The 27,878-nt window shown below is 42.7% G+C and overlaps 1 protein-coding gene across 2 annotated transcripts in view; it reads left to right on the top strand.

Annotated features, from left to right (window-relative positions):
• KIF21B (kinesin family member 21B) overlaps positions 1 to 27,878 on the top strand; it is a 461,259-nt gene that overhangs the window by 411,287 nt on the left and 22,094 nt on the right. For both annotated transcript variants that reach the window (XM_073561060.1, XM_073561059.1), the window contains exon 32: positions 1,768 to 1,885. In XM_073561060.1, coding sequence (XP_073417161.1) covers positions 1,768 to 1,885 — 118 coding nt within the window. The remainder of the gene's footprint in view (positions 1 to 1,767; positions 1,886 to 27,878) is intronic.

Raw genomic sequence — 27,878 nt, 5'->3', positions numbered from 1 at the left:
CCTCTGAAGAGAGGTGTCTGAGAATCAAGGTACTAAAGGCGTTTCAAACACAATGCGTGTTCTTAGACTCTGTATTATACCTATTTCTGCTCCATTATATATAATTACATTATATGTCTGGAATCAAGAAAAAGTGCATACAAAGTGTTCTGCCAGAGGAGGGACTAAATACACCAGTACAATAGAATATAGAAGGATTATATTATTATAGTAGTAGACAACATAGAAAAATATACAACTTGATGTTTACCAGGGTACTGCTATCAATGTGTGTAGCCGGAGGCGGCTGTAACAGAGGAAACCGTGTGCAGTTACTAGATAGTGGGTGGTCAGACATAAATAGTGTTTTATATAATGGTCAAAACAGTAATAAGAACTCACCGATGAAGAAATAGCATAACAGGGTCGCTGCATAATGGCGCTGGGGAACAGCACTAATGTGCAATGAAGAAAGCGCTGAGGGACCCATGAACATGCAGACACCCAAGCACCCTGTTATGCTATTTCTTGAATTTATTGAATGTATAAGAAATGTTGGTTATTAACTAGTTTGTGTAGTATGACTACCTGCTTTAAATATATAAACATTCAAATTTGAAACTTGCTAATTTTTCATTCAATTTCAGACATTTTGAAAAAAAAACCCATAGTAATCTAAATTTTCCATTAATATAAATTACATTGTGCCAACAAATCTCTTTTCCAGAATCAGAATATGTTGAAGTATTCCAGACCTATTACCACATTAAGTGACATGTCAGATTTAAAAAATGAGGCTTGGTCAATAGGACCAAAATTGGCTTTGTCACTAAGGGGTTAAAAATCATTTTGCTTATACTATACCCCGACAAGGTTATCACATTTTAACACAGAACTATCTTCCTTGTGCTGGAGAGATTGTGGACACCAAGGGAACCTCTACCAAATTTTTTGGGGTTGTTCAAAAATTAAAAACCTCTGGTCTCAGATCACACAGCACAGTAACCTCATCACTAAGGACTTCACAATTACACCCGAAAGAGCACTTCTTTCATTAGACATGGAACAATTTGATGATTCGGTAAGATACATTATTATTCACATCCTCTTAGTGACTAAGACCATACTAGCACAATGGTGGAAGAAAGCCGAGGTTCCCAAGTTTTCAGACATACTTGACAAGATAGGCCAACATAGTGATTTAGAATGCAGATTTGCGATTAACAACAATCACATCCACAAATATACAAAAAAATGGAAGACCTGGAACAACAAATTTCATATCAAATAGACTTATCAGAGGCATTATATTTTGAGGCCTAAACATGGGCGTTGTAGTACCGGGATGCTGTATCTCCTTCCAAGAATGTTACCCCATAATAAGGATTGGTGATTTTCTTTTCCTTTCATGTTGTTATTCGATATACTGTATGCTATTTAATGCCTATTTGTGGGTTCTCTAGTTTTTAAATTTTTTTCCATACCTGTACAAGGTTGTTTACTCCCCACTCCCTTCCCTCCCTTCCTACCTTTCTTTCCCTACCCTGTTTATTACTAAAAACCAATAAAATTATTTGAAAAGAAAAAAAAAAATTGTTTTGCTTAAAAAATAATCAGATCCAATTAACAAGTATTTGCCCATCTCTTTAGACAGATGGATATTCACGAACAAGCATTGTTAGGTGCTATAGTTCCTCGGTTATCGGTCTATCTAAATGGGTGATACAGCTGTAGAAAAACCGAAGAATTTAATTAATTTTGTTATATTTTCTTCTCACACCTTTGTAGGTTGCAATTCGTAGGGAAACTATCTGGGCACATGGCACCAGTTATGTGCTTGACAGTCAGTAGCACAGCCAATAAACAGGATTTAGTTATCACAGGATCCAAAGATCATTATGTGAAGGTATTTTTTTTTATTGTTTCATATTCGACAAAAGAAAGATGTCTCTGTGTAAATTATGTGAAGTCAATTCTGTGCTTTTGAGTCCATATTGCAGTTATAATATTACACCAGACCTGGCTCCAAAAACAATTCTGACTTTCGAGTAGAATACTATGATAATTCAGACCCCAAACTCTAATTATTTAATTGAGAGCCCAGTCCAAGTTCATTAAAGGGAATCTGTCAGTAGGCATTTTGTTGTGAGTTCATTTTCCCCTTCACCGTCGATGTCTGATGAACTCCCTCTTCTGGTGAAGGAAGGTAGTGAGACTGATTACCAAACACCTGATCTGGTAGATGATGACTGGGTAACAGGAAATTCTGACTGGATATAAGGCAGCCGACGCCCTTCTGAGTCGCTGGTGATTTCTCTGCTGGATTCTTGGAGACCAGTCTGATTCCTGCTTCCCAAAGATAAGTTTTTGCTCTGCTATTGAACTTATTAGTTTTGTTTTGTTTACCTTGTTTTTCGGAGTTCAGCCATCCCCGGTCGGGGGTGTGCTGAGTTCCATTTTTGTCTCTGATCAGTTTGTCTCTTTGCTCTGTCTTCAGAATTTACCTGAGTGCTGATATAGTCTTTTTGAAGTCCTAGCGACTTCAGGGCCTTTTTTCCTATCAGATGGTTGGGACATTTTTTGGTAGGGTTTTTTACGGATTGCAGACAGCAGCTTTTCTATCCTGTCCTTTTTAGTTAGCTTGGCCCCATCTTTTGCTCAACCTATCTTTCTATCTGTGTTAGTGTTTTCATCTTGCTTCACCGTCATTATATGTTGGGGGCTGCCTATTGCTTTGGGGTCTGCTCTGGGGCAGTTTAGATTTCCCCTTTCTTTCTTTCGGCCTATTTAGTTCTCCGGCTGTGATTGAGGGGTCTAGGGCATCGTAGGAACCCCCCACGGCTACTGTTAGTTGTTGTGGATAGGATCAGGGGTCTGCAATCCGATAGCTACCAACCTCTCCGGTTTTCTGGACTTAGCTTGTATTTTTGTTTTTTCCTCCTTCGGTGACTCATTCATAACAGCTTTTGCTGTGTATTCTGAAGACATCATGAGGTAGGGGTTAAAACACAGATTTCAGCAATGTCTCATCAAGCTCTGTGGTTTTATTTTCTTGTTTTAGAACCAGGAGCTTATCACTGCTGTGACTAGCTGGTCACGTGAGCCCTGGTTTGACACACCCCTACCTGTGATAGGCACCTCACTGTCTATGAGCATTGTATATACAGAGCCTGGTGTGGGCGGGGGCAGCTTCCTCAGCTCTGCTTCATTCTAAATCAAAAAGCTCCGATTGTGTCAGAACTGCTGCACTCAGTAATGTAAGTGATACATCATTGGATTCATCTTCTCTTTGCCTACATCAGACTTCTCTCAGATGACGTAGCAAAAGCCTGCTGACAGATTCCCTTTAATAAAGTCAGCTTCTTTAATTATTCAGAATCAAGATGAGATATTTAAGAGTTATACATTACTTGTACTGTACTGCTCCAACGTTGCTATTCATGGTTGCAAAACTTTTGTGAAGTGGCAATGATTTTATAGATCAGGTAACTCTTCAAGTTCTTGCTTACTAAAACCTGTGGGTGTGTGAAACTAAGGTATTTGCCAAGTGTAAAAATGCCAGAATCCAAGAAGCCTACCTTATATCTGAACCAATAAGTTACCATACAATGTATTCTAAATTTTAAAAAGTTTTTTTTTGGGGTAGGATGAAAAAAAAAACATGATTCTGACATTATTGCTTTGGATTCATCTTAACTGTTGTTAATGTATGGTTAAATTAAAGTTAACATTGGTGATGTAAAATTTATGTGTTTTTTATTTTTATACTTTACTAATTTAGAAAGAAATTGGATAGTGTTTTTTTTCAGAGACCAATAACTATTTTCCTGCTGAGCTTTGAGAGGGTTTGTTTTTGTAGCGTGAGTTCTAGTCTTTATTGATACCATTAGCACCCACCATGTATGAAGACGGCTCAGCTCACCTGAATTCCCCTAAGACAGTATGGTAGAGCATCTGTTGGCTGCCAAATTCTCCTCCCTGTTGCTCCCCTATCCAGCCCTGGTGATTGGCTGCTCAGTAGGACAAAGTTATCTTTCTGTGACCTATCTGTTATATTGCATGTGTGGATACTACAATGCACAGTAGGAGAACTAAAATCACCACCACCATGGCGTCACCTGAAAGCAGCAGCCAACACAAGTGCAAAGACAATGTTTCTTACTGTTCTGACCTTCTAATTTAAGAGGAAACTGAAGTGACATTTCTTGATTAGTTTATTGCATTTTTTTTTTTTTGCTGGAAAATATAAACCTTTTCTCATTGCCCTAACACTGCCGATAATCCAGATACTGCAAAGTCCTCTAAAAAGACAAAAATGTTGACTTTTTTGACGTCTGATTTGTTTAACCCCTTCCTGACATCCTACGTACTATCCTGTCCACGGTACCCGGGCCCGTATGACCGTGGACGGGATAGTACGTCTACCGCGATCAGCGGCGCCCACATGGTGAGCGCCGCTGATCGCGGCCGGGTGTCAGCTGATTATCACAGCTGACACCCGGCACAATGTGTCAGGGGCGGTCACGGACCGCCCCCGACACGTTAACCCCTTGCACACCGCGATCAAACACGATCGCGGTGTACCGGGGGTTAAAGGGAAGCATCGGCAGGGAGGGGGCTCCCTCCGTGCTTCCCTGAGCCCCCCACGGCAGCGCAATGTGCAGCGCTGCTGCGGGGGGCTCCTTTCCTCCAAGCCCCCGAATCCAAGATGGCGACAGGGGCCTTCGGGGGCCTGAGGAAGCTGGCTTCCTCAGTGCCTGCAAAGCGCAGGCATGAGGAAGCCTTCTGCAGTGCCTGTGTCAGATCGCTGATCTGTCACAGTGATCTGTGATGTGACAGATCAGCGATCTGTCACAGGACAGTGATGTCCCACCTGGGACTATTTAATAAAGTAAAAAAAAAATAAAAAAAAGTGTAAAAATAATTTTAATAAAATCGCCAAATATATTAGAAAAAAAAAAAAAATATTCCCCCAATAAATCCATTTTTTGGAAATAATAAAAAAAAAAACAATAAAAGTACACATATTAGGTATCGCCGCATCCGTAACGACCCGCCCTATAAAACTGTCCCATTAGTTAACCCCTTTAGCGAACCCCTTAAAAAATAAAAATAAAAAAGGAAGCAAAAAATAATGATTTATTATCATACCGCCAAACAAAAAGTGTAATAACGCGCGATCAAAAAGACGCATATAAATATCCATGGTACCGCTGAAAACGTCATCTTGTCCTGCAAAAAACGAGTCACCACACAGCACCATCAGCGAAAAAATAAAAAAGTTATAGCTCGCTGAATAAAGCGATGCAAAAATAATTATTTTTTATATAAAATAGTTTTCATTGCATAAAACCGACAAAAACATAAAAAAAGACCTAAATGAGGTATCGCTGTATCCGTACTGACGTGAAGAATAAAACCTCTTTATCAATTTTACCGCACGCGGAACGGTGTAAACGCACCCCCCCCAAAAGAAATTCATGAAACGCTGGTTTTTGTTCATTCTGCGTCCCAAAAATCGGAATAAAAAGCGATCAAAAAATTCCACGTGCCCGAAAATGGTACCAATAAAAACATCAACTCGTCCCGCAAAAAATAAGCCCTCACATGACTCGGTGGGTCAAAATACGGAAAAATTATAGCTCTCAATATGTGGTGATGCAAAAACTATTTTTACAATAAAAAGCGTCTTTTAGCGTGCGACAGCTGCCAAACATAAAAACCGCCATAAATAGTAAATCAAACCCCCCGTTATCACCCCCTTAGTTAGGGAAAAATAATAAAATAAAAAAAATGTATTTATTTCCATTTTTCCATTAGGGTTAGGGTTAGGGCTAGGGGTGTGTTGGGGTAGGGTTAGGGCTAGGGTTAGGGTAGGGTTAGGGTTAGGGCTAGGGTTAGGGCTAGGGTTAGGGCTAGGGTTAGGGTTAGGGGCGTGTTGGGGTTCGGGTTGGAGTTAGAATTGGGGGTTTCCACTGTTTGGGCACATCAGAGGCTCTCCAAATGCAACATGGCGTCTGATCTCAATTCCAGCCAATTCTGAGTTGAAAAAGTCAAATGGTGCTCCTTCCCTTCCAAGCTCTGCTATGCGCCCAAACAGTGTTTTACCCCCACATGTAGGGTATCAGCCTACTCAGGACAAATTGCAAAACATTTTTTGGGGTCCAATTTCTCCTGTTACCCTTAGGAAAATAAAAAATTGGGGGCCAAAATATCATTTTTGTGGAAAAAAATGATTTTTTTATTTTCACGTCCGAGTGTTATAAATTTCTGTGAAGCACTTGGGGGTTCAAAGTGCTCACCACACATCTAGATAAGTTCCGTGGGGGGTCTAGTGTCCAAAATGGGGTCACTTGTGGGGAGTTTCAATAGTTTAGGTACATCAGGGGCTCTCCAAACGCACATGACACCCGCAGACCATTCCATCAAAGTCTGCATTCCAAAACGTCACTGCTTCCCTTCCGAGCCCCGACGTGTGTCCATACAGTAGTTTTCTCCCACATATGGGGTGTCAGCGTACTCAGGACAAATTGGACAACAACTTTTGGGGGTCCAATTTCTCCTGTTACTCTTGGGAAAATGAAAAAATTGGGGACTAATTGATCATGTTTGTGGAAAAAAATACGATTTTTTTATTTTCATGCCCGGGCATTATAAACTTCTGTGAAGCCCTTGGGGGTTCAAAGCGCTCACCACACATCTAGATAAGTTCCTTAGGGGGTCTCGTTTCCAAAATGGGGTCACTTGTGGGGGTTTCCACTGTTTAGGTACATTAGGGGCTCTCCAAAGGCAACATGACACCCGCAGACCATTCCATCAAAGTCTGCATTCCAAAACGTCACTACTTCCCTTCCGAGCCCTGACGTGTGTCCATACAGTAGTTTTATCCCACATTTGGGGTGTCAGCGTACTCAGGACAAATTGGACAACAACTTTTGGGGTTCAATTTCTCCTGTTACCCTTGGGAAAATAAAAAAAATTGGGGACTAATTGATCATGTTTGTGGAAAAAATACGATTTTTTTATTTTCATGCCCTGGCATTATAAACTTCTGTGAAACCCTTGGGGGTTCAAAGTGCTCACCACACATCTAGATAAGTTCCTTGGGGGGTCTAGTTTACAAAATGGTGTCATTTGTGGGGGGTTTCCACTGTTTAGGTACATTAGGGGCTCTCCAAAGGCAACATGACACCAGCAGACCATTCCATCAAAGTCTGCATTCCAAAACATCACTACTTCCCTTCCGAGCCCCGACGTGTGCCCATACAGTAGTTTTCTCCCACATATGGGGTATCAGCATACTCAGGACAAATTGGACAACAACTTTTGGGGTCCAATTTCTCTGGTACCCTTGGGAAAATAAAAAAATGGTGACTAAAAGATCATGTTTGTGGAAAAAATACGAATTTTTTATTTTCACGCCCGGGCGTTGTAAACTTCTGTGAAGCACTGGGGGGTTCAAAGTGCTCACCACACATCTAGATAAGTTCCTTGGGGGGTCTAGTTTACAAAATGGTGTCATTTGTGGGGGGTTTCCACTGTTTAGGTACATTAGGGGCTCTCCAAAGGCAACATGACACCCGCAGACCATTCCATCAAAGTCTGCATTCCAAAACGTCACTACTTCCCTTCCGAGCCCCGACGTGTGCCCATACAGTAGTTTTCTCCCATGTATGGGGTATCAGCATACTCAGGACAAATTGGACAACAACTTTTGGGGTCCAATTTCTCCTGGTACCCTTGGGAAAATAAAAAAATGGTGACTAAAAGATCATGTTTGTGGAAAAAATACGAATTTTTTATTTTCACGCCCGGGCGTTGTAAACTTCTGTGAAGCACTGGGGGGTTTAAAGTGCTCACCACACATCTAGATAAGTTCCTTGGGGGGTCTAGTTTACAAAATGGTGTCATTTGTGGGGGGGTTTCCACTGTTTAGGTACATTAGGGGCTCTCCAAAGGCAACATGACACCTGCAGACCATTCCATCAAAGTCTGCATTCCAAAACGTCACTACTTCCCTTCCGAGCCCCGACGTGTGCCCATACAGTAGTTTTCTCCCACGTATGGGGTATCAGCATACTCAGGACAAATTGGACAACAACTTTTGGGGTCCAATTTCTCCTGGTACCCTGGGAAAATAAAAAAATGGTGACTAAAAGATCATGTTTGTGGAAAAAATACGAATTTTTTATTTTCACGCCCGGGCGTTGTAAACTTCTGTGAAGCACTGGGGGGGTCAAAGTGCTCACCACACATCTAGATAAGTTCCTTAGGGGGTCTAGTTTCCAAAATGGTGTCATTTGTGGGGGGGTTCCACTGTTTTGGTACATCAGGAGTTTTCCAAACGCGACATGGTGTCCGATCTCAATTCCAGCCAAAAACGTCAAATGGCGCTGCTTCCCTTCCGAGCTCTGCCATGCGCCCAAATAGTGGTTTACCCCCACATGTGGGGTATTAGCGTACTCAGGACAAATTGCACAATAACTTTTAGGGTCCTGTTACCCTTGAAAAAATAAGAATTGAGGGTGAAAAGATCATTTTTGTGGAAAAAATATGATTTTTTAATTGTATGGCTTTATGTTATAAACTTCTGTGAAGCCCATGGGGGTTTAAAGTTCTCACCACACATCTAGATAAGTTCCTTAGGGGGTCTAGTTTCCAAAATGGTGTCATTTGTGGGGGGTTTCCACTGTTTTGGTACATCAGGAGTTTTCCAAACGTGACATGGTGTCCGATCTCAATTCCAGCCAAAAACGTCAAATGGCGCTGCTTCCCTTCCGAGCTCTGCCATGCGCCCAAATAGTGGTTTACCCCCACATGTGGGGTATCAGCGTACTCAGGACAAATTGCACAATAACTTTTAGGGTCCTGTTACCCTTGGGAAAATAAAAATTGGGGTGAAAAGATCATTTTTGTGGAAAAAATATGATTTTTTAATTGTACCTCTGTACGTTATAAACTTCTGTAAAGCCCTTGTGGGTTCAAAGTTCTCACCACATATCTAGATAAGTTCCTTGGGGGGTCTAGTTTCCAAAATGGGGTCACTTGTAGGGGGTTTCCACTGTTTAGGTACATCAGGGACTCTCCAAACGTGACATGGCGTCCAATCTGAATTCCAGCCAATTTTGCATTGAAAAAGTCAAACGGCGCTCCTTCCATTCTGAGCTCTGCCATGCGCCGAAACAGTCGTTCCCCCCCACATATCAGGTATCTGCGTACTCAGGACAAATTGCACAATAACTTTTGCAGTTCAATTTCTCCTGTTACCCTTGGTAAAATAAAAAAAATTGAACCTGAAGTATTTTTTTTATGAAAAAAAGTTAGATGCTCATTTTTTTTTAAATATTCAAAAAAATTCCTGTGACGCACCTAAAGGGTTAATAGACTTCTTGAATGTGGTTTTGAGCACCTTAAGGGGTGCAGTTTTTAGAATGGTGTCACTTTTGGGTATTTTCTATCATATAGACCCCTCAAAGTGACTTCAAATGTGATGTGGTCCTAAAAATAAAATGGTGTTGTAAAAATGAGAAATCGCTGGTCAACTTTTAACCCTTATAACTTCCTAACAAAAAAAAATTTTGGTTCCAAAATTGTGCTGGTGTAAAGTAAACATGTGGGAAATGTTAGTTATCAAGTTTTTTGTGTGCCGTATCTCTGTGATTTAAGGGCAAAAAAATTCAAAGTTGGAAAATTGCGAAATTTTCAAAATTTTTGCCAAATTTCCGTTTTTCTCACAAATAAACGCAAGTTATTTGAATGAAATTTTACCACTAACATGAAGTACAATATGTCACCAGAAAACAATGTCAGAATCACTGGGATCCATGGAAGCGTTCCAGAGTTATGACCTCATAAAGGTACAGTGGTCAGAATTGTAAAAATTGGCCCGGTCATGAACGTGCAAACCACCCTTGGGGGTGAAGGGGTTAAAAATAACAAGTGGGAGTGGGCTCGAATAGGGTTGACAGAAGACCCATACATCTTTAAGAGAGATTTATTAAGTATATGGTATTCTGAACAAAGGGAATTGTAGCTGAGACAAAATCACAATACTTGAGACCGAACTTAGGAAATGGCACCTTAGGTATGATATTTTTGGTAGACAGTTATATATTCAAACCAAGTTGGAAAGTATGTCCAGTAACTTGGCATTTAGGCTGTGTGCCCACGTTGCGTTTTTTAAGCATTTCCGCAGCGCTTTTAGACAAGCGTTTCTGCTGCGGAAACGCTTAAGAAAAGCATCTAATGTAATAGAATGGAAAACGCACATGTTGTGCTAATGGTGCGTTTTTTTCCGCTGCGGAAATGCTTAGCGGAAAAAAACGCAGCATGTTCATTAATTGTGCGGAATCGCATGCGATTCCGCATACATACACTGTAATTGTAAAAACGCATAGGAAAACGCATGTCAAAACGCTTGACAATCGTGTCAAAAACGCTTGTCAAAAAGAGCATGCGTTTTCCCTGTCAAGGGCATGCATTTCTGCTCAGGAAAAAAAACGCTTGAAAAACGCTACGTGGGCACATAGCCTTAGGCTATGTGTACTTTACAGTTGATACAAAGAGAAGGCTGGTAGTGCAATAAGAGACTGCGCTGCTGTGGTAGAATTCAAGGTATCTTTATTGCCAACGCGTTTCCTGAGCCAGTCCCAGCTCACTTCATCAGGGCATGTTACAGAAGTTCATTGCAGGGGTATATATACACAAAAAAAAAGGGGGAGGCGCTAAGAATAGTGAGGTGACACGTCAGCATGGATACATATACATGAATCATACAAAGCAATAAAACTTTATTACAACCATATTAAAAACGATGTTTAAAATGCCATAAAAAGAGTGTTGGTATAAAAAACGTGATTAAAAAATAAAAAGACACGGGGGGATCACGAGGTAAAAGATTAAAAAATGGCTCTCGAGTTCTAGGGTGGATTAGAACTTGCCTCAGAGGATATAACTCATGGTATTAGTCCACTATGCTACATGTGAAACTGGAAAGTAAGGAGAAAATGGTTAAAATCATGTGTAAATAGCTAAATCTAGTCTCAAATATCTTTTTTCTGGGTGGAGAAAAGAGAAGAACAACAAGAAGAAACTCTCTGGAATAGGTGATATAAAAATGGTTAAAAACCTGGTTAAATGGTAATGGTTAAAGACATAATAAAAATAAAATAAAAAAAATAAATAAATTAAAAAAAAATTTGAAAAAAAAAAAAAAATGCATGAAAATGTTTTTCTTTAAAAAACAAAGATGATGATATAAAGGATTTGAAAGGATAAGATATTAAAACACAGGGTCAAAATAAAATAAATAAAAAACATCATTGATGATATTAAGACCATTGGGCTCAATAGATTTGAGTTTGTAGATCCAAAAAACTTCCTTTCTGCATAGTGATTGAAACCTATTGGGGATGTGGTCTGTTATGTGATCAATGGGATAAATGGTGGCTTTACTGAAATCTCTGGAATGTGTGGTGTCAAAGTGTCGTGAAAGTCCATGTTTTTGGAAGCCTATTTTGATATTGTGACGGTGTGAATTCATGCGACAATGTAGTGCTTGTGTAGTGCGACCTACATTCAATCTGGGACAAGTACAGGAAATGACATATATAACATGAGAGGAATGACAAGTGAGGTGGAATTTGAGGGGAAATTTTTCAAGTGTAATGGGGTGGACAAACACAGACGTGCAGTGTGAAATGGTATGACAGCAAGCACAATTAGGACGGTGACACTTATAAATCCCTGGTGATGAAATGGTATGGGTAGTAGGCTTCTGGGGTAGAAGTCTACTTGGAGCCAGAATATTCTTTAATGACCTGGCCTTTCGGAAGGTGATAGCAGGTTTGTCTGGAAGGACCCCATTAAGTATCGGGGTCCTTCTTAATGATGGGCCATAAATTATTTAGAACATCTCTTATCCTGTTCTGTTGTGAACTGAATGTAGTAATAAAATTTGTTCTAAAGAGTTCAGCATCATCTTTCTTTTGTTTAGCCAGAGATTTGCTGAGGAGAATATTCTGGTTGAAATTTTTAAAAACATTATCACATGTAGAACTAATGAGTTTTTTGGGATACCTCTGAGCAAGGAACCTTTCCCTCAGGACCTCGGATTGTGTGTTAAAATCCTCATCATTAGTGCAGTTCTTTCTTATCCTTTGGAACTGATTGTGAGGAATATTAAAAAGCCATTTTTTGTAGTGTCCACTCTTAAAATGTACATAACTATTAGAATCTACCTCTTTAAAAAACGTTTTACTGCAAATTTTGGAATCCCTGATGAAAAATGTGATGTCTAAAAAATCCATGGACTGATTATTAACATGTGGGGTAAAAGTCAAGCCCCATATATTATTCTGGATGGAACAAATAAGAGCACCCACATCTAAAACGTCATTGTCCCAGATTAAGAACAGGTCATCAATGTATCTTCTGTATAAAATGATGCCTTTATTAAAAGTCTCATTGGTGATAAAATTTTGTTCAAAGACTCCCATAAAAAGATTTGCATACGTAGGTGCTACTCGTGATCCCATAGCGGTCCCACGTGTCTGGTGATAAAATTCCCCCAGAAAAGTAAAAAAGTTATTATGCAAAATAAAATCCATCCCTTTGTAGATAAAAGCTTTTTGTGCAACAGATAAACGAATGTCTGATAAAAGGAACCTGTTAAAACATTCAAGACCCAACTCATGTTCAATGTTTGTATATAAAGCAGATACATCAAATGAAATAAAATAATAAGAGTCTTTCCATAACACATCATGAACCAGATTAATCAATTCAGTGGACTCCTTCAGGTGGCTTGGTAACAAGAGAACATGATGTTGCATTATTCGGTCAATAAAAAAGGACAAGTTACTTGTAAGGGACCCTATGCCAGAAATTATGGGTCTACCTGGGGGGTTGGTTGTAGATTTATGTATCTTAGGAAGATGATAAATGAAGGGAGTGGATGGATTTTTCTTGACCAGAAATTTCTTCTCTTGATCATTGATGGTTCCTTCAGTAAAAGCTTCATTGATTAAAAGATTATAAGCAATGGTGGCAGAAGGGATGGGATTGTGGGGGAGTTTTTCATAAAAATTGGTGTCAGATAAAATCCTGTAGGATTCCTGTACATAGTCTTTCCTGTCCTGTATTACAATACCACCGCCTTTATCAGCAGATTTGATGATAATATTGCAGTTTTTCTCAAGCTTAGTCAATGCTGCCTGCTCACTATTAGTAAGATTTTTGTTGATAGAGGTATGCTCCTTATCTAGATCTTTCAACTGGTCTAGAAGTAGATCAGAGAAAGTTTCTAGATGGTGGCCTTTACTTTCCACAGGGTAAAAGGTGGATTTGCCTTTCACATCCAAGTTGAAGGAGGAATCAGTAGAATTAACCCCATTAGTGGGAGGAAGAGATTTTTTTATCTCAAAGTGTCTGAGGAGTGTGATTTTCCTGATAAATCTTTGGGTGTCCAAAAACAAATCAAATCCATCACTCCTGGACGTGGGGCAAAAAGACAAACCTTTATTCAGTAGACTGATTTCTTCAGAGGAAAGAACATGGGAGGAAAGGTTGAAGATATTAGATTTAGATTGTGTTAATGATCGTTTTTGCCTTTTTTTCTCAATTCCCTTTCCTCTGCATCCTCTAAAGGATTTTTTCGTTTTGTTGGACCTTTTGAAAAAAATGGGTTATGTTGTTCTTTTTGGGTGTTTTCTGTGCAGGATTCAGTGCTGCAGGTAAAAAAGAGACAGCAACTGAAGATCCTGCAGTGGAGTTGTCTATTACAATTTTTTCAGGAATGGTAGAAGGTAAGGTCTCATCAGTGGGATGGATAGAGCGATCCAAGAGGTCTTGAGTGTCAGGAAAAACTTCAGGTTCCTGACAATCAAGGACTGTTAGAGCAGATGTGGCAGGGGTAAGGAGAGGAACAGGGAGAATTAAAGAAGGGGAGTGGGAAGGAAGCAGATTTCCTTCTATCATTGATATGGTTCACCACTTCAGTAGTGCTGGTTAGATCCATAGTTGGGAAAGAAACATTATTAGAGGCAGTTTCTTGAAAGGAACTAATATTTGCACTCATTAATTCAGATGGAGTGGGTTTGGATTTGGGAGCAGGTTTGGCATTTTGATTTAGTAGTGCAGGGGGTTCTCTGGATCTGTTCCTATGCTAAGGAACATTCCTCCCTCTGTTACTATTAGTGAATACCCTCCCAGAGCCTCTATCAGAGGGTCCCCTGTGTGAGTTTGGTTTTCTAAGCTGTCTTGGAGCTTGGGGGATGGTAGGGGAATCCCTATCATCCTCAGGATCTTCAGGTGGAGAGCAGGGATCCTCCCTGTCCCTATTGAGTTTTTTAGATTTCTTCAAAATAAGTTCATGTTCTAGTTTTAGAGCAGATGTAGAGATGCTAGAGTTGATCTTCCTGAATAAGGGATGACTGTCAAAATTCTGGAGTTGAGAATCTATTTCCAAAACATTCTGGGCAGCAGCCTCAGCTAAGAGAGCTCTTTTTTTGCATAAGCAGGCTAAAAGTCTCTGCATACAGTCTTTTTGTATTTTGTTCCAGGTTGCTGAAAATTAAGGATCTTTTGGGAAAGGGGTCTGCAGAGAAATCCTTAAACCCTGAGGGCATAATTGTTCCTCTAGGTATATATTGAGAAACCTAGCATGTAAGCTATGTACAATTTCGTCCTTGATATGGTTCTCAAGGGTATGGAACAGACCTTTCATTGTCTCCCTTTCTTCCTCTGTAAAAGAACAGAAAATGGGATCCTCATGGCTGGATGATGCTGGAATTTGGCCGACGGTTTGAAGAATCAATCTCTCCCAAGATAATAATCTGTGTTGGAAGTAATCCATGATGGACAAACGCCTGGAGCTGCACCTGTAAGTGGATCACCAACTGCTGTACCCCCGCCAAGGGGTCCGAGTGAGCTGTGAAAAGAAAAGGGGGAGACAGGGCGCTTTCAATGCGTAGGTCTGTATGGAAAGTAGATGAGTGCACAGCAAGTGTTAGGCTCACCTGATAAGGTTGTGAGAGTCACAACACCTATAATCGCATAAAACAGCTGCAGCAGTCTGCAGGAGGTCCAAGGACTTGGTACAAAGAGAAGGCTGGTAGTGCAATAAGAGACTGCGCTGCTGTGGTAGAATTCAAGGTATCTTTATTGCCAACGCGTTTCCTATTCTTGGCGCCTCCCCTTTTTTTTTTTTTTGTGTATATATACCCCTGCAATGAACTTCTGTAACATGCCCTGATGAAGTGAGCTGGGACTGGCTCAGGAAACGCGTTGGCAATAAAGATACCTTGAATTCTACCACAGCAGCGCAGTCTCTTATTGCACTACCAGCCTTCTCTTTGTACCAAGTCCTTGGACCTCGTGCAGACTGCTGCTGCTGTTTTATGCGATTATAGGTGTTGTGACTCTCACAACCCTATCAGGTGAGCCTAACACTTGCTGTACACTCATCTACTTTCCATACTGACCTACACATTGGAAGCGCCCTGTCTCCCCCTTTTCTTTTCACAGCTCACTCGGACCCCTTGGCGGGGGTACAGCAGTTGGTGATCCACTTACAGGTGCAGCTCCAGGCGTTTGTCCATCATGGATTACTTCCAACACAGATTATTATCTCGGGAGAGATTGATTCTTCAAACCGTCGGCCTAATTCCAGCATCATCCAGCCATGAGGATCCCATTTTCTGTTCTTTTACAGAGGAAGAAACGGAGACAATGAAAGGTCTGTTCCATACCCTTGAGAACCATATCAAGGACGAAATTGTACATAGCTTACATGCTACGTTTCTCAATATATACCTAGAGGAACAATTATCAGGGTTTAAGGATTTCTCTGCAGACCCCTTTCCCAAAAGATCCTGAATTTTCAGTAACCTGGAACAACATACAAAAAGACTGTATGCAGAGACTTTTAGCCTGCTTATGCAAAAAAAGAGCTCTCTTAGCTGAGGCTGCTGCCCAGAATGTTTTGGAAATAGATTCTCAACTCCAGAATTTTGACAGTCATCCCTTATTCAGGAAGATCAACTCTAGCATCTCTACATCTGCTCTAAAACTAGAACATGAACTTATTTTGAAGAAATCTAAAAAACTCAATAGGGACAGGGAGGATCCCTGCTCTCCACCTGAAGATCCTGAGGATGATAGGGATTCCCCTACCATTCCCCAAGCTCCAAGACAGCTTAGAAAACCAAACTCCTACCCCACCTCACACAGGGGACCCTCTGATAGAGGCTCTGGGAGGGTATTCACTAATAGTAACAGAGGGAGGAATGTTCCTCAGCATATGAACAGATCCAAAGAACCCCCTGCACTACTAAATCAAAATGCCAAACCTGCTCCCAAATCCAAACCCACTCTATCTGAATTAATGAGTGCAAATATTAGTTCCTTTCAAGAAACTGCCTCTAATAATGTTTTTTTTCCCAACTATGGATCTAACCAGCACTACTGAAGTGGTGAACCTTATCAATGATAGAAGGAAATCTGCTTCCTTCCCACTCCCCTTCTTTTATTCTCCCTGTTCCTCTCCTACCCCTACCACACCTGCTCTAACAGTCCTTGATTGTCAGGAACCTGAAGTTTTTCCTGACACTCCAGACCTCTTGGATCTCTCTATCCATCCCACTGATGAGACCTTACCTTCTACCATTCCTGAAAAAATTGTAATAGACAACTCCACTGCAGGATCTTCAGTTGCTGTCTCTTTTTTACCTGCAGCACTGAATCCTGCACAGAAAACACCCAAAAAAAACAACATAACCCATTTTTTTCAAAAGGTCCAACAAAAACGAAAAAATCCTTTAGAGGATGCAGAGGAAAGAGAATTGAGAAAAAAAGGCAAAAACGATCATTAACACAATCTAAATCTAATATCTTCAACCTTTCCTCCCATGTTCTTTCCTCTGAAGAAATCAGTCTACTGAATAAAGGTTTGTCTTTTTGCCCCACGTCCAGGAGTGATGGATTTGATTTGTTTTTGGACACCCAAAGATTTATCAGGAAAATCACACTCCTCAGACACTTTGAGATAAAAAAATCTCTTCCTCCCACTAATGGGGTTAATTCTACTGATTCCTCCTTCCACTTGGATGTGAAAGGCAAATCCACCTTTTACCCTGTGGAAAGTAAAGGCCACCATCTAGAAACTTTCTCTGATCTACTTCTAGACCAGTTGAAAGATCTAGATAAGGAGCATACCTCTATCAACAAAAATCTTACTAATAGTGAGCAGGCAGCATTGACTAAGCTTGAGAAAAACTGCAATATTATCATCAAATCTGCTGATAAAGGCGGTGGTATTGTAATACAGGACAGGAAAGACTATGTACAGGAATCCTACAGGATTTTATCTGACACCAATTTTTATGAAAAACTCCCCCCACAATCCCATCTCTTCTGCCACCATTGCTTATAACCTTTTAATCAATTAAGCTTTTACTGAAGGAACCATCAATGATCAAGAGAAGAAATTTCTGGTCAATAAAAATCCATCCACTCCCTTCATTTATCATCTTCCTAAGATACATAAAACTACAACCAACCCCCCAGGTAGACCCATAATTTCTGGCATAGGGTCCCTTACAAGTAACTTGTCCTTTTTTATTGACCGAATAATGCAACATCATGTTCTCTTGTTACCAAGCCACCTGAAGGAGTCCACTGAATTGATTAATCTGGTTCATGATGTGTTATGGAAAGACTCTTATTATTTTATTTCATTTGATGTATCTGCTTTATATACAAACATTGAACATGAGTTGAGTCTTGAATGTTTTAACAGGTTCCTTTAATCAGACATTCGTTTATCTGTTGCACAAAAAGCTTTTTATCTACAAAGGGATGGATTTTATTTTGCATAATAACTTTTTTTCTTTTCTGGGGGAATTTTATCACCAGACACGTGGGACCGCTATGGGATCACGAGTAGCACCTACGTATGCAAATCTTTTTATGGGAGTCTTTGAACAAAATTTTATCACCAATGAGACTTTTAATAAAGGCATCATTTTATACAGAAGATACATTGATGACCTGTTCTTAATCTGGGACAATGACGTTTTAGATGTGGGTGCTCTTATTTGTTCCATCCAGAATAATCCATGGGGCTTGACTTTTACCCCACATGTTAATAATCAGTCCATGGATTTTTTAGACATCACATTTTTCATCAAGGATTCCAAGATTTGCAGTAAAACGTTTTTTAAAGAGGTAGATTCTAATAGTTATGTACATTTTAAGAGTGGACACTACAAAAAATGGCTTTTTAATATTCCTCACAATCAGTTCCAAAGGATAAGAAAGAACTGCACTAATGATGAGGATTTTAACACACAATCCGAGGTCCTGAGGGAAAGGTTCCTTGCTCAGAGGTATCCCAAAAAACTCATTAGTTCTACATGTGATAATGTTTTTAAAAATTTTAACCAGAATATTCTCCTCAACAAATCTCTGGCTAAACAAAAGAAAGATGATGCTGAACTTTTTAGAACAAATTTTATTACTACATTCAGTTCACAACAGAACAGGATAAGAGATGTTTTAAATAATTTATGGCCCATCATTAAGAAGGACCCCGATACTTAATGGGGTCCTTCCAGACAAACCTGCTATCACCTTCCGAAAGGCCAGGTCATTAAAGAATATTCTGGCTCCAAGTAGACTTCTACCCCAGAAGCCTACTACCCATACCATTTCATCACCAGGGATTTATAAGTGTCACCGTCCTAATTGTGCTTGCTGTCATACCATTTCACACTGCACGTCTGTGTTTGTCCACCCCATTACACTTGAAAAATTTCCCCTCAAATTCCACCTCACTTGTCTTTCCTCTCATGTTATATATGTCATTTCCTGTCCTTGTCCCAGATTGTATGTAGGTCGCACTACACAAGCACTACATTGTCGCATGAATTCACACCGTCACAATATCAAAATAGGCTTCCAAAAACATGGACTTTCACGACACTTTGACACCACACATTCCAGAGATTTCAGTAAAGCCACCATTTATCCCATTGATCACATACCAGAACACATCCCCAATAGGTTTCAATCACTATGCAGAAAGGAAGTTTTTTGGATCTACAAACTCAAATCTATTGAGCCCAATGGTCTTAATATCATCAATGATGTTTTTTATTGATTTTATTTTGACCCTGTGTTTTAATATCTTATCCTTTCAATTCCTTTATATCATCATCTTCGTTTTTTAAAGAAAACATTTTTTATGCATTTTTTTTTTTTTCACCCAGGAATTTTTTTTTCTTTTTTTTAAATTTTATTTTTATTATGTCTTTACACTCAGTTTTTAACCATTTTTATATCACCTATTCCAGAGAGTTTCTTCTTGTTGTTCTTCTCTTTTCTCCACCCAGAAAAAAGATATTTGAGACTAGTTTTAGCTATTTACACATGATTTTAACCATTTTCTCCTTACTTTCCAGTTTCACATGTAGCATAGTGGACTAATACCATGAGTTATATCCTCCGAGGCAAGTTGTAATCCACCCCAGGACTCGAGAGCCATTTTTTAATATTTAACCTCGTGATCCCCGCCCGTGTCTTTTTATTTTTTAATCACGTTTTTTATACCAACACTCTTTTTATGGCATTTTAAACATCGTTTTTAATATGGTTGTAATAAAGTTTTATTGTTTTGTATGATTCATGTATATGTATCCATGCTGACGTGTCACCTCACTATTCTTGGCGCCTCCCCCTTTTCTTTTTTTTTTTGTGTATATATACCCCTGCAATGAACTTCTGTAACATGCCCTGATGAAGTGAGCTGGGACTGGCTCAGGAAGCGCGTTGGCAATAAAGATACCTTGAATTCTACCACAGCAGCGCAGTCTCTTATTGCACTACCAGCCTTCTCTTTGTACCAAGTCCTTGGACCTCGTGCAGACTGCTGCAGCTGTTTTATGCGATTATAGGTGTTGTGACTCTCACAACCCTATCAGGTGAGCCTAACACTTGCTGTGCACTCATCTACTTTCCATACAGACCTACGCATTGGAAGCACCCTGTCTCCCCCTTTACTTTACAGTTGAAGCATACTTTTACACTTGGAAATATGCTTCAGATGCACACAGTAAGAAAGTGTAAAAGTTTATTTTGAAAAGTTTTTCTCACTTTTACAAACTGATTCCAGTTCATTAAATTTGCAAAAAAAATTAAGGAGAAAAATAAGCTGATCGCTTATCAGTGGTACCATGTTTATTTATAACTGTATTTTTGATGGCGTGTTATTCCACTTTTTGTTCGGCGGTATGATGATAAAGCATTGTTTTTTACGTTTTTTAATGGTGTTCACTAAAGGGGTTAACTAGTGGAACAGTTTTATAGGTCAGGTCATTACGGATGCAAGGATACCAAATATGTGTACTCTTATTGGTTAGATTTTGTTTTTTTCAGTCAAATATTTATTTATTGCTAGAATAAATATTAATTTTTTAATTATTTTTTTTATATTTTAAGACTTATTTAATTATTTTAATTTAATTCTATGTTTTACACTATGTCCCACTAAGGGACAATCATTTTGTGTAGGCTGATCGCTTCTTTAGCATGGTGGGATGGCTTGTACATTCTTTTGATCAAAATTATGTTTACTAAATACCCTTATTATTATTATTATTATTATTATTATTACCTTTATGCATTTTTTGCAGTATATTTTTTATTTTGGGATATTTGTGTTTTTGTTTTCTCTGTGTAATGGTCATGTGTTATTATGCACTTACACTGTGCATACACATTAACTTACTTTCTCAGTTCAGACTCCAGTTTTTTATTCAGTTCATTGTGCACTCTGTACATATATGGGTGTGACCGCCCTTTTTCTGAGCTGGGAAATCCATCCTGTCTGGCCTATGCTTTTACTGGTGGTTCAGTCCCTCAATCCTTGTTCACATTTACGTCCCTTGGCAAGTGGAAAGGTTTTAAATACTAGAGTTAGGAATGTCCCACAAGGGTTGCCTTGACGTGGCGGGATAGCTTGTACATTGTTTTGATCAAAATTATGTTTACTAAGTACCCTTATTATTATTATTATTACTTTTATGCATTTTTTGCATTATATATTTTTTTTATTTTGGGAGATTTGTGTTTTTGTTTGATATGCATTTTACACTGATCTTAGAGACTTCCTGATCATCACTGCGCATGACAGGAAGTCTCTCAGCTCTGGACACGCGGATGACATCAGGTCTCCATGGCAGCGATCGGGACCCACACTGCAGGGTCTCCGATCCAAAGGTAGAGGGGCTGTCAGCCCCTGTGCTGGCTCCGGAACGCTGCAATCATGTTTGATCGCAGTGTTCCAGGGGTTAAAATTCTGGGAGCGGTCTGTGTCAGCTGTGAGAATCCGCTGACACCCGGCCGCGATTGGCCGCGCTTCCCCCCCGTGAGCGCAGCTGATCGCCCATGACGTACTATCCCGTCCATGGGCCGTAAGACCTGGACACATAGACGGGATAGTACGTCAGCTGTCAGAAAGGGGTTAATTAGTACTGTACATACTGTATTAATAGAATATCTATAGAATATAGAGTATATTTTTATCAATCTTTTATATACCGTATATACTTGAGTATAAGCCGAGATTTTCAGCCAATTTTTTAGGCTGAAAGTGCCCCTCTCTGCTTATACACAAGTCATTGTCCCAGGGGGTAAGTGAGGGAGGGGGAGTGGCAGGAGCCGGCGGCTGTCACAACATATTCACCCACTCCTCGCACAATCGCTGCAAGTCCTCCCTGCATCTCTCTGTTGTCCAGTGAGGCAGCTTCTTCCTGTGTTCAGCGGTCACGTGGTACCGCCCATGAAAGTAATGAATATGCATGCAGTGTAGGGAAGGTGACCTGACGGACGGACGGACTAGTCAGAGTGAAGAAGGAAAGGTTTGCACAGTGTAGGTAGGTGTTAGTTATTACAGTGGGGAAACAGCTAGGAAAGTGTAGTGGACGTGCAGTACCTTGGGTTGACCATTAGATAGCAGGGAGGAGTGTGAGCAAAGGACTTGACAACAGCTTAGGCTTTAGAAACCGTTGGTCATGGGGGGCGTGGTTACAGTGACAGGGGACCGGGAGAGCTATAAATACTGAGGGAGGGTTCCAGAAGGTTCCAGTCCCCAGGGGGAGCTCCAGTGACAGGAGGACTGCGACAGTCTGTGCACTGTGAGGAGAATCTAAACCAGGGGGACTGAGGAGAGAGAACGTCAGGGGGGTGGTCCTGACAGGAAGAACCGCAGAAGGGACGAGGCACTGGGTGTGAGACACCGTATTTGACACGACGACTGATCAGAGGAAGTGCTGTTGGTTTAAGGGCCTAAGGCGGCCACAGTGACGGACCTGTCAGGAGCGTCGACGAGTGAAGAGGGGACGGTGTGTGCATACACGTTCCCCAGTGTAACGTGCGGTGTGTAAGAAGCGGCCCTGGAAACGGAGGGCCGTGAGGTAAAGGAAGTGCGGTGTGCTTCTGAGGCCGTCAGGCGGATGGCAAGTGTGAAATAAACTTGGACTTGTTGCACCCAGAATCTGCCTCCATCGTCTCTGTTTTTATCTCTGCGCGGTAAGAAGAGGGACCACCCCCCCCAGCTCGGTCCACCGACCCTACATTTGGCGTAGTCGGCAGGATCGCCGCCGCTAATACATCATCTTCTGCGGCAGGCCTGCCTTAAAGAATGGAAAAGGACTTGGACTACTCTGTTTGGATTACAATTACCTGTGGATTACAAATTACCTACCTGTGGAATACAAATTGGGAGCGCTGTGGCAGATCTGTGTGGCCAGCAGAGGATCCGGGGCGGTACCAGGTACTGTGCAGTATGGCGGTGTTGCTTCAGCGCGCAGGAGAGGTCCGGGTGTTTGCAGTTGTTCAGAATGGACTGGGACCCCCTCCAACGTACCCCAAAAGGAAGCAGTATGTGCCTGGAGATCGACGCTTCCATATATTGGACCCTGACAGGAGGGTGGAGAGGCCTGCCGACACCTCACCTCACAGAGGGAGTGGCACAGAAGAAAAACTTGGCTGCGGCTGTCTGATGCCATTCGAGGGCTGCTCAACGGACGGTATGAGACTCTGCAGGTGTCGGGGCATCGGCCGCCTAGAGTGGCAGTGGCGGCAGGGGATGGAGCTGTGCCAGGAGTCGCCCTCAGAGCCACGGGAGAGCAGCGGGATGCTGAGCTGGGGAGCGGAGCCTGAGCGGAGTCAGCGAGAACGGCCGCCACCAATACCAGCAGAGGACTTCTCAGCGGAGCCCCCGAGTTTGGGGGAAAGACCTGCGGGACAGTGGAGCGAGCGACGGAGTCTGCGGGTGAAGCCGCGTATTGATGTGATGGAGGCCGCAGCGCCGGGGAAGGTGAGAGTACCCCCGGCACCACCAGTGCCTCCGCCAGCGGCCCTCATCATTCCGCCGCAGCATGCTGCCCCCTGCGCACTGGAAGGCCTTGGTACATCGGGCCCGGTGGTGTATGCAGAGTTGAGCGAGGCCCTGAGGTACCCCGCCTGGTGACGCCAGTGTGGAAGTCATCCAAAGAAGACGCTGCTGCGTTCCCCCTGCTGATAGCAGCTGTGTCGTTGGAACCGGCCGTTACTCCGGCTCCATTGTAAGTAGTGGATGCGGCCTGTCCTGAGGCCGCGGTTATGCTGCTGCTGGAGTCGACTGCGGCCGACTTAGTGGGCCCTGTGATTCCAGCCTCCGAGGACCCGGTTGTCCCCATTTGCCACCTGGCCCCAGCGGCTGCTGAGCCGCAAAAATCATCGGCCGCCTCTGATCCACGCCCTTCCTCGGTTAAGTCCCACCCACCGGACTCCAGGGCTCGTGCCGGACCCTCTGTTTGGGTCGCAGGAGTTATAGCGAAGAAGAGGGCCAGGGGGCAGGAAGTCTGGAACCTGCTCCATGAGAGGGGAGAGGCTGGCATGGCGGCTGCACGACCCCCGGGATGGCTTGATTATACTAACTTGCAGAAAGGGACACTTCTTGCATCCTGGGAGCTCCACGGTTGTGGGGTCCCTTACTACTGACCACCGGTAGGAGGATTGAACTGTCAGGAGTTCGTTGCACCATTGTGCAGGTCAAAAGGACAGTTCGCGGTCAGAGTTAAAAAAAAAATGTTTATCTGTGATTTTTATGTCTGTTTTTCTATGTTCCTCTTACAGGATAGTTCGTGTTTACTTGTTAGACTGACAGAGCAGGGATACTTAGAAGAGAGGGAGTGTTCAGGTCCAAGGAAGGGGAGAAAGAAGACATGCCATGTTTTTTGTTATATGTTGGTTTTAGAAGCAAAAGAAAATGAAAAAAAATATATAAAAAATGGGTACTTGTGCTATTATAAAGTTGTTTAATGTATAATATGCCAAAGTAAAATGCAACAGGTCCGGGTAAGGGAAGGTCTGCGGGACCAAAGGAAAGTGTGAGATCCGGTAGGGATCTAAGAGTTGAGGAGGTCTGGGAGACCGGGACGCCGACCATGACATGTAATTGAAAGAAAGGAAAATGAGTTGGAAGACGTGAGGAAGACAGCCGTCCTAGGTCAGGTCCCCAACACCACGGACACCCCTGAAGGAGGAAGGCGGGTGCTGATAATGATCTGGAAGGTAAGAGACCTCGATCATGGCGTACCGAATAGTGGAAGGTGACAGTAGGGGAGAGTAGGGGAAGGTACACGCCATAGAGAGAATATGGGTGTACCTAGCCCAATTTGAAAGACGTTGTCATGTGGCGTGCGCGCTGGTGAGTAGCAGTAGGCTGCTCAGAGCATAGTGCTCCCAGTATGGTTCGGCCCCCGCAGATGGTGGGTTTGGCTCAACAGCTGGTCCGACAACAGAATGTAGGTGTAGCTTCAGAACGACGAAGGCAGGGATGTCGAGGGCGACAATGGACAAAGGAAGGGGGAGTGTAGGGAAGGTGACCTGACTGACGGACGGACGGACTAGTCAGAGTGAAGAAGGAAAGGTTTGCACAGTGTAGGTAGGTGTTAGTTATTACAGTGGGGAAACAGCTAGGAAAGTGTAGTGGATGTGCAGTACCTTGGGTTGACCATTAGATGGCAGGGAGGAGTGTGAGCAAAGGACTTGACAACAGCTTAGGGCTTTAGAAACCGTTGGTCATGGGGGGCGTGGTTACAGTGACAGGGGACCGGGAGAGCTATAAATACTGAGGGAGGGTTCCAGAAGGTTCCAGTCCCCAGGGGGAGCTCCAGTGACAGGAGGACTGCGACAGTCTGTGCGCTGTGAGGAGAATCTAACCAGGGGGACTGAGGAGCGAGAACGTCAGGGGGGTGGTCCTGACAGGAAGAACCGCAGAAGGGACGAGGCACTGGGTGTGAGACACCGTATTTGACACGACGACTGATCAGAGGAAGCGCTGTTGGTTTAAGGGCCTAAGGCGGCCACAGTGACGGACCTGTCAGGAGCGTCGACGAGTGAAGAGGGGACAGTGTGTGCATACACGTCCCCCAGTGTAACGTGCGGTGTGTAAGAAGCGGCCCTGGAAACGGAGGGCCGTGAGGTAAAGGAAGTGCGGTGTGCTTCTGAGGCCGTCAGGCGGACGGCAAGTGAGAAATAAACTTGTTGCACCCAGAATCTGCCTCCATCGTGTCTCTGTTTTTATCTCTGCGCGGTAAGCAGAGGGACCACCCCCCCAGCTCGGTCCACCGACCCTACACATGCATCTCCACTCATAGGCGTGGAACGCATATTCATTACTTTAATGACTGGTACCACGTGCCCGCTGAACTCAGGAAGAAGCTACCGGCACCGGAGACCATCGGAGAAGCAGGGAAGTGGAGAGACCGTGCCAGGAGGGGGTGAGAAGGACAGGGGGAGTCGTGGCAAGTCATACATACAACAGGGGGAGGACGGAAAAGCCATGCATACACAGGGGAGGACCCTGAGCCATGCATACAGCAGGGGGAGGACAGAGGAGCCTTGCATACAGCAGGGGGAGGATGAGGGAGCCATGCATACAGCAGGGGGAGGACTGGAGATCCCTGCATACAGCAGGGGCAGGACGGAGGAGCCATGCATACAGCAGGGGCAGGACGGAGGAGCCATGCATACAGCAGGGGGAGGACAGAAGAGCCATGCATACACGGGGAGGACGGGGGAGCCATGCATACAGCAGGGGTAGGATGTAGGAGCTATGCATACAGAAGGGGGAGGATGGAGGAGCCATACATACAGCAGGGACAGGACGGAGGAGCCATGCATACAGCAGGGGCAGGACAGAGGAGCCATGCATACAGCAGGGGGAGGATGGAGGAGCCATGCATACAGCAGGGGGAGGACTGGAGATCCCTGCATACAGCAGGGGCAGGACGGAGGAGCCATGCATACAGCAGGGGCAGGACGGAGGAGCCATGCATACAGCAGGGGGAGGACAGAAGAGCCATGCATACACGGGGAGGACGGGGGAGCCATGCATACAGCAGGGGTAGGATGTAGGAGCTATGCATACAGAAGGGGGAGCATGGAGGAGCCATACATACAGCAGGGACAGGACGGAGGAGCCATGCATACAGCAGGGGCAGGACAGAGGAGCCATGCATACAGCAGGGGGAGGATGGAGGAGCCATGCATACAGCAGCGGGAGTCACACATACCAGGACAAGGATGAGGGGACAATGTATACCCGGCTTATACTCGAGTCAATAAGCTTACCCAGTTTTCCGTGGCAAAATTAGGTGCCTCGGCTTATACTCGGGTCAACTTTATCATATATAAAGATGCGAAGTGTAACCACATTATCCTTCAGAAAGAGAACAGTATTGAGTCATAATTTCACTAGTTTCACACAGGGATCCATATGGGCAGCACAGTGGCTCAGTGGTTAGCACTGCAGCCTTGCAGCGCTGGGGTCCTGGGTTAAAATACCACTAAGGACAACATCTGGAAGGAGTTTGTATGTACTCTGCGTGGTTGCATTGGTTTCCTCCTGATTCTAGATTGTGAGCCCCAATGGGGACAGTGCCAATCACGTATGTAAAGCGCTGTGGAATTAATTGCGCTATATAAATGAGTAAAATAAATAAATAAATAATACATGGCTAGCATCAGTTATGTCCACCTGCATGTATTACATTGACCTGGTAATGCAACTCCTTTACCACATCTTTAATTAAACAATAGACCTGATTCATCAAAGATTTCATTCTCTTGTAAAAAGCTTTGTAAAATCTCACTCCATTTTCACCCAGCTCTGACCAAGTTATAAGTGCTTTGTAAAAATAATAATAATAATAATAATAATAATAATAATAATAATAATAATAATAATAATCTCTTAATTTATATAGCGCCAAAATATTCTGCAGTGCATAAACATTTTCATGCACACATTATCATCGCTGTCCCCGATGGGGCTCACAGTCTAAATTTCCTATCAGTATGTCTTTGGATTGTGGGAGGAAACCAGAGAACCCAGAGGAAACCCACGCAAACACGGGTAGAATATACTAACTCCATGTTGTCCTTGGTGGGATTTGAACCCAGGACCCCAATGCTGCAGTGCTACCAACTGAGTCACCGTGCTCACTTTGTAGATCCTTCTTTGCAGCAGTTACAGCTGCAAGTCACTTTGGATAAGCTTCTGAGTTTTCCACATCTTGCCAATGGGATTTTAGCTCATTCCTAAAGGAAAAACTGCTCCAGCTCATTGGTGTCCTCTGGTGAACAGCAATGTTCAAGTTTGACCACAGATTCTCAATTGGATTAAGGTCTAGGCTTTGACTAGGCTCTCCCAAAACTTTTACACCATTCCCAATAAACCATTTGAGTGTTGCTTTAGCAGTATGCTTTGGGTCATTGACTTGTTGGAAGGTGAACCTCCATCCCAGGAAGGTGAACCTCCATCCCAATGTCAAATCATTGACAGACTTAAA

Source organism: Dendrobates tinctorius, unplaced genomic scaffold, assembly GCF_039654945.1.
Source record: "Dendrobates tinctorius isolate UK_male_01 unplaced genomic scaffold, ASM3965494v1 ptg000312l, whole genome shotgun sequence".
Taxonomy (NCBI): domain Eukaryota; kingdom Metazoa; phylum Chordata; class Amphibia; order Anura; family Dendrobatidae; genus Dendrobates; species Dendrobates tinctorius.
The sequence above is the reverse complement of the archived record's forward strand: the minus strand, read 5'-3'. Positions and strand labels throughout refer to the sequence as shown.